The sequence below is a fragment of the Amphiprion ocellaris genome, chromosome 6, assembly GCF_022539595.1.
Source record: "Amphiprion ocellaris isolate individual 3 ecotype Okinawa chromosome 6, ASM2253959v1, whole genome shotgun sequence".
Taxonomy (NCBI): domain Eukaryota; kingdom Metazoa; phylum Chordata; class Actinopteri; family Pomacentridae; genus Amphiprion; species Amphiprion ocellaris.
This window is the reverse complement of record NC_072771.1, coordinates 23,168,336-23,176,021: the sequence shown is the minus strand read 5'-3', so window position 1 is coordinate 23,176,021 and position 7,686 is coordinate 23,168,336. Positions and strand designations below refer to the sequence as shown.

Genomic DNA, 7,686 nt, shown 5'->3' with positions numbered 1-7,686 from the left:
AGGAGGTTGATCACAGAGATACATCAGCGGTATAATAAATAAATAAAATACTAATCCACTCTACTCATTTACACTTACCTCCCCTTATGCTGTCTCCCTGTCATTATCTGGCTCTCGTTCTCACTTGCCTCTTCCTCCGTTCATCTTTAATTCCCTTTAACAGCAGTCAGCGCAGTGATTCAAACAGGCTCCACTGAAAATTTTAAGGGTCAGGGTCTGTTTGGACACTTCTGGTTCGCTCAGCAGGCGATGCTGGAGGTTTTAATAGCCTGATTGCCTTTGAAGTCCTCAAAACGGCTGCAAGAAACTCTCCAACGTGATCAAAGGAGGAAGGAGACACGAAAATTAGAGTAATATGCATCGAATGCTCCTCTGCTGGAGCTGTACGAGAGCTGATGCAGGACATGAATGCTTACGATACGAGTTATCGTGGATATCATTATGTCATACAGTGCAGAGCTGCACTTGGACCATTTGCTGAAGGAAATTTTTGCAAATGCAGATAAATATTCAGAGGCATTTGGTCTTGACCCAATCTTAAAACAAACAAAAATAGGACGGAATGAGCTCAGTCTTGTACCACTCAGAGAGATCAGCATGACTCTTGACTCCCTATCAGTAATAATTATGAATGTAAAATAATGATACACATCTGTAGCGACTCCCTAATCCTTTCGTTAAGTGGGCTTCACTTATAAAAAATAACAGTTTTAAAAGGGGTCAACAAGTCTGTTTAGGATCTTTGGAAAACTGAGGTCACACCATGTTATTTTTAGAATAAACACCAACATAATTATTTCATTTTTTTCATTTGAATTGATTGTATTGTCTGTAAATGGGGCCCTAAATGCTGTTTCAGAAGACTGTAATTTTTGATACCTACCGCATGGAAGTCACATTTTGAATTCATTGGCCCTGCTTTGCACTATAAAACATTATATCCAAACGATTAGGCCTGTTCGCATTGCCTTCGTAGTTATAATACACATATAAGGTTATTAAATCATGAGGTAAAACACTACTTGATTATCATTTTGAGGGTTATTCTTTACACGAAAATGGCAGATACAGCTGCTCTGACCAGCTTGTTCCACATTGTTCAACACAGTTAGTTCAGTTGCCAGTCTTGCCAGTGGCTGGTGAGAACTGAGAAAGTAACAAAAACTTTCAGGGTGAAGGTAATGATCCTCAACAGATGACACTGGCAAATTTCCCCACTGCTGCAGATTCTCCTGCTGTGGGATTAATAAGGAATAAAGGATTCGAAAGATAATTTTGACACATTTAAAATAATGAGGTCTGTTTTCTTGCATCCTCAGCAATTTGGCAAACTCTATTTTGATCAGCCAATTCAAACACAAAAATCAGGACATGAATTAAATTACTTCAGTCCAGAAGTTGTTGTAGGCATCCGTTCACTGTGTTTCTGCCATATGATATGTTCCTCATGATTATTTTATGAGAAATTAGTAATCATTAGGTTAAATTGAAACGTAAAGAACAAACACTTGTATAGTTTGATTTCATCTCTAAATTACCCTCGTCAGCCCTAGAACTGTGCAAATGCCAACCACCAGTTTGCTTTGTCAATGTTCTGTATAGAAATTTTCCCAATCTTTCCTAGATGTAATGGGACTGAGGGTAGTAGATGCCATCATCAGCTGAAGCCGGCACATTAGGTTCTCCATATCATTTTCCTTTCATCATCACCCAAGACATTAACTGGGTTCATTGACCCTCCACCCCACCAGTATCTCTGCTCCCTAATATAGAAGCACATCACTGAGCCCTTCCTGCTCCTCTGTGTCTCTTGTGTCTGCTTCACTGCCTGATAATCACAAGTTTACCGGCAGGCTTTGCTTGATGCTTTATCTCCAGCCAGGGAGTGCCAAAACGGATGCACACCAATATGGGATCTAGGTTCCCTGACAGGGAGTCTGTGTGGGGGTGTCGGGATCTGGACACTCACCAGTGACCAGAGTATCAAAGGTGAGTGTGTCAACAAGTGTCCTCCTTTAGTCTGACCCTCTGCACCACACAGGAGATAGAAGATGTGGGTGTGATTGGTTTTTTTTAAACCGCTCTCAGTACTCACTTCTTCTCCTCTACACATTTACTAGTGCTTAAATAAGACAAGTTTGCAGTAAAGATTTAGCGAATTGGTCAAATTCTGTGGCTGATTATGAATAAAGTTAAATGCCACATGTTGAAATTAAGTGTTATGTGACAACTAATTCTGCTTTTACGCTGTCAAAGTTGTCCAAAACTAAAAGAAAAAGAACTGAGTGCATTTGTCTAAAATCAGCAACTACACATGGCAATAACTTTCCCAAAACAAACATTGTGGATATATATACACACACAGACCACAGTCTACTGAATTTTGTCCAATACTTCAAGGAATTCCTTTTAAGGCTTTCTTGGTATGACTGAAAACCCTGCAGTCAATTCTTATGAGCTTTATTCATCTACTTATCAGACTCAATATGAGCCAGATTTCTGGTGATGTCACGTTATGTGATACAGTCAGTAGACAGCCTTTTGCGGTGCGATGAGTGTTGACTGCAAGGTTATGGACGAGGTTATCGTGAACTCTCCATTGTCTATCCCACTCCAAGAAGAATCCTGAGGACTACACTTAAACCTACAACTACTCATGAGACTTTGTAACTCTGTAGTTGCTGCAGTCTTACATGTGTAATACATACAATCAGGCTGTTGAAGAGAGAAGACTGACAAAAGATTTATCATCAATATGTATTTTGTTTGTCTGAAGTCATTTTTGACACAGCGTGGTATTGTCACAACAGGCATAAGGTGTCAACAGAAAACACGAGTCAGAAAGGTTGAATTTAAATTACAAAAACCAAAAACTTAGCCTCAGACCAGTTCTTTAATAAATAGTGGCAAACTGACTGACTTTACAAAGATCAGAAGCTCTTTTAGGCAAATGTGTAAGACAACTAGACACCCGAAGAGCTATAATACCGTTTTGCTTGCTGTGGATTATGATCCCTAATTTTAGATACAACAAACACAGGACTGACGTTACAAATATAAGTCGCCGTGTAACTCCCTTAACAGCTTGAACATTAATGAGGGTCCTCTTCGCGGAGAATGTTAAACAAGTTGATGCTCTTGTGACAAAGTCAAAGTGAAAAAAATGCTTGAAATGTTTAGACACACTATGAATCATTTGATCCCACAAAGCAGCCCCTCTCCCACTGTCATTCACGCTCTCACACACACACACACACATACACACAGATCCACAGTAAACATTCCACATAAGCAAACACAAGTACAGACCTGGAAGTCTGTGGAGGGCTTCAGACACACTCTGGGGCTATCAGTTCACCCCTCCTCCTACACAGTCACATTTTGTGTCTCCGTGGCTAAGGTATGTGATGACAGGTCTCCGTTTTTACATTATCTAAGTGACAAGCACTGGAGGTCCTCTTGTGCTTATAGGATCGTACTGTCCATGCCTCATTGTCTGTTCATCTCTCCAATGTTTCCATCTGGGGTTTTTCTTTGGAGTGCTACTGTAGAAACAGTATACTAAAAGCCATGATGACACAGCAGCAAGCCACCCAGGGACTCTTCCGCTCACCTGGAGGAAAGACAAGATGTTAAGTTCATAGCTATGAGGAAAATTCGGACTTAATTTTAAAAGGTATGGGGCAATCAGTGCCTTACCTATTCTGGCACACTTCCAGAAAATTCCTAGAAGCCTAAAAGGAAAAAAAACAAGCAGTGCCTTAGTTTATTTTTCTGGTAAGGAAAGGTTAAATGTCCTTTTAGTGCATTAAAGAAAAAGGTCGACATTTAAAAAAAAAAGCTAAAGAGAGATTGCGGCAAAGCGACTTCTAGTCAGTCTTCAACTTCTAGTTTGTGATCTCTTTTCTACAAAACCAAGGGACCCATCACATTTCTATTTCCATGTAAGGATTGTGTAGTGCAAGTGCAAGAAATAGTGACAGCAGGGAGTCTTATTATCTCTAGTGACAGCTGAAGCAAACGTTGCATTCCAGGCCTTCATTTTTCTGATGAGTCTGTTTGTGTCTGCAATTGTATCTGTGTGTGTTTAAAGTCCATTTTTTAAACTTTCATACTGACCAGATGGTGTCAGCATGCCATTGCAAAATTTTCCTTTACTGGCTAAAAATGGCCTTTGTATAGAAGTTTGATTTTCTATAATTTAGACAAGACTTTTGTGTAGTTAACCACCTTTTTCTGTAGAAAACACAAATCTGACTGGAAATGGTATTCCCCTCAGATTCTAGAATTATTTGCATGTGTGGCACCAAAACAATCCAAATAGTGGCTCATGCCTTGGTCAACAAATCAATCAAGATGGAAAACTATTAAATCATCCCATCTGCCACTCGCAGTCTCATGTGTTTGTCTGAAGAGGCGGTCCCTCCCTGCTCCAGTGATGTGTGTGTATCACCGTGTGAGGCTGTTCCTGGGTTGTGACAGATTTATTAGAAATGAATCGTAGCTTTTGTACATCCAAGAATAATAATGACTGTGTAATGATGAAAATTAGGCCTTCTGCTACTTTACTCGCCCCGACGAGGGGGTTCAAATGAACTAAAAAAAATAAGCAAATGTCCATATTAGCTACAGTGAGTTGCACAGGGATAGATTTTTCTTTTTTTGGGCTCATATAGTAGAATAAGTGTATCATGGAGAATTTCTAGTTGATAAACTAATATATAAAAGAAATACAGAAGTAAACTACTTGGAATCTAGTAGCATTGAACAGAAACCATAGCACCTAAAAAACACAAAATGTGTGTGCCGTACAATTGCCTTGTCAGTGATTGATGCAGCACTACACTATGACAAGCGCCGACTAAAATCCGATGAGCCTTAAGACTAGGATTTGATGTTTTCACTGGCCTTATTCTGGCTCTGAATCTTAGGCTGAGGACTTGGTTTCATGGCCAGCTTTCCTTTTTGCCTGCTTCTATGCAAGTGAGGACTTTTTTTCCCTGTGTATATATGAGTAATAGTAACACTAAACTGCAGGTCTAAATGTACTGTCAAATTGTGATCTTGCATATTTTGCAAGATAACTGTTTACAATTTACTGAATCACAATATTGCACTGAATGTATATTATATCATGCTAATAATTAGATAAAGGGGCTGGTTGAGTGGGCGACCCATAAACAGGGGCTATAGTCCATGATGTAGTGACCATGGGTTTGTGTCCGACCAACGCCCATTTGCTGCATGTCCTTCCCCCACTCTTCTCCCCGTGTTTCCTGTCTCTCTCTCTCTCTCTACTATCTACTATAATAAAGGCTAAAAAAGCCCCCCCAAAATCTAAAAAAAACCCCTAAAATTACATAAAGAAATAAAGAGAAAGACCTTTAAAAAAAGACAAATAAATCGCTAAGTGCTGATAGAAGCAACACAGTATGTTGGCTGGCAATGACCATAACCGGAACCCATCAACAACACTTCAGTTGATTTTTTTGTTACTTTTGTTGATGTTCCCCTTTGTTACTGAACTATCCCCTTTGCTGCTGTAACACTGCAAATTTCCCCACTGTGGGAACCCCTGATTTGGTAATACAGTTTGATACTGAGTAGTGTCTTGTCCAAAAAGGCAAAGACCTTAACCACAGTGGAGACTTCAGTGGCAGCATCTGCATTGCTAAGCATCTCAAACAACAGCTGATCATACCCGGTCTTGTTCTTGTCCAGCAGGCTGGGAGCCAGCGCTCTAATGTAGGCACAGGTACAGATCAGGAGGAGAATCACTGTTAACAGTGACTGGAAGTTGAAAATGGCCGACTGAAAGATGAAGGAGAATGAAATATTTAGTACAAACAAAGTCGCTTCAAGTTTACCAGCAATATGTCTAACAGTTAAAAGCACTGAATTGTCTGTTATTCTGCTTATACTGAGGAATCTTGTTGTACCAGCTGTTCATTCCAGTGCTGTGAAAAAGACGTGGGCGGGCTGTGCAGACCCCTTTACAATAACAAGACTGTCAAAGACTCAACACCAAACTGGGAGACAAACAGTATGCTTTCCATAACTTTCATTCAGAAAAAAAAACTGTTGTGTTTGTCTGAGGGGGAGGTCCCCGTTGACATGTGTATGTATACTAATTTACAAGATCAACCACATGCCTAAATTGCAGCTTGAGCATAATCCAAATCTGCTTCTATGCATCAAATGGCAAGCAAAGACTCCTCTGTCTGTCTTCTAGCTACGCAGCTTATTTATAAGCTTTAACAAACTGTAGGACAAGATTTCATTACACTAACACACTTTGTATATTTGCATAACTTTTCAGCACCTGCATGTTTCTGCTGATGCTCCAGTTATTATAGTAATTGTGAGGATGACAATGAAATCATAACACCTTAATTAAATTCAAAAAGTTACACCGGGGTGCAGCTTTGTGAACTCAGCCTCTTAATAAGCATATGGCTACTTGACAAACACAGGCAGCTACACTCATGAGCTTAAGCAACAACTTGGACGTTCAATTGTTGTTTACTTTTAGTTCTTGAACACATATGGCACTCCAACGCTACGTTCCAAGTAGCAATGTCATGCTTTTTGAGGCAACTCCTACTCAGTTCATGTAGCAGCATATGTTGATCTCATTTGCACCCTTCGCTAGCAAAATTCAAAATTGTCCATTTAAATTAATACTGACATAGTGACAGACCTACATGATAAAATTCTAACATGTGGCTATTCAACGTGGTTACTAAAGCAAGGTTATTAAAGTACTTTCTTTTATTTATTTCAGTCGTATCCCTACATTTGTTCAATCAATATTTGTATTTCTCATAACTAGTACTTACAGTCCTGCTTAAGACATTTAGAACTACAATACAACCATTTAATAGAGGTCAAAGGAACAAATGATAGCCACGTTGTATTTTATGTCATGCTTTTTAATGTTAAGATGCTACATAATATCTGCAGCTCATTTCTTATCTTCTCTGGCGGTGTTTGGTGTTACATGTTGCGTAGAAACAAAGCTAATGAATGTTCGTCTTCGAAATATCAGCTAAATAAAGTTTTAAGGAAACGATGAACTTAATTACTCGCTTATAAGCTAATGTATATAATACTCCAGTTACTGCAAGCGCACGAACAACTTGGTAATGTCCCTGCACATTATGCAGCTCACCCACACACGCATACATTCATGCTTATTGTGGTGCAGCTACGTGGCACACACCTACTAGCGCTTATCGTATTTAATCATCAGTGATATATTGTCTTTAATATCAAACGACTCATGTTAACACGTAACAACAACTTATGTGACGATGTAAATGTTGTATGTGACGGTATATCATAACCCAAACATGATATGATAGCTAGATTTGTTAAACTTTTAGCCTCTCGTAGCTAACCAACAGTAGCTTGGTTGTTAGCATTAACTACACGTCCTGTTACATACCAAATGCTAGCATCAGTTGTCGCCAAAGTGTGTTAGCGACACATATCATATTTCGAATGCATGTCACAGACAATGCTTGAAAGTCACTGTAAAAGACCAGAAGCCGCCGTTTAATAGAGGCAAACTTACCATTTTAGTAGGGATTCAAAGCCACATCACACTTCCTGCTGTCTGGAACTTGCGTAACGTAAACGAGGACAATGTACGTAATTACGTAATGCGGCGTTGGAAAACCTTGG

General features: G+C 39.4%; 1 protein-coding gene across 1 annotated transcript; it reads right to left on the bottom strand.

Annotated features, from left to right (window-relative positions):
• Positions 1–2,738: 2,738 nt before the first annotated feature.
• On the bottom strand, positions 2,739–7,678 carry tmem167a (transmembrane protein 167A). Its single transcript, XM_023281503.3, has 4 exons — positions 7,577–7,678; positions 5,702–5,811; positions 3,700–3,734; positions 2,739–3,613 (listed from the first exon to the last, which is right to left on the bottom strand). Exons 1-4 carry the CDS (start codon positions 7,577–7,579, stop codon positions 3,543–3,545), a joined length of 219 nt encoding a protein of 72 aa, XP_023137271.1. The 5' UTR covers positions 7,580–7,678; the 3' UTR covers positions 2,739–3,542.
• Positions 7,679–7,686: the final 8 nt, after the last annotated feature.

Excerpts from the sequence above, each read along its gene's own strand:
- tmem167a (XM_023281503.3), bottom strand. Across the intron at positions 3,735-5,701 it reads CTGGACAAGAACAAGACCGG|GCTTCTAGGAATTTTCTGGA; the intron begins GTATGATCAGCT and ends TTTTCCTTTTAG. Across the intron at positions 3,614-3,699 it reads CTGGAAGTGTGCCAGAATAG|GTGAGCGGAAGAGTCCCTGG; the intron begins GTAAGGCACTGA and ends TCTTTCCTCCAG.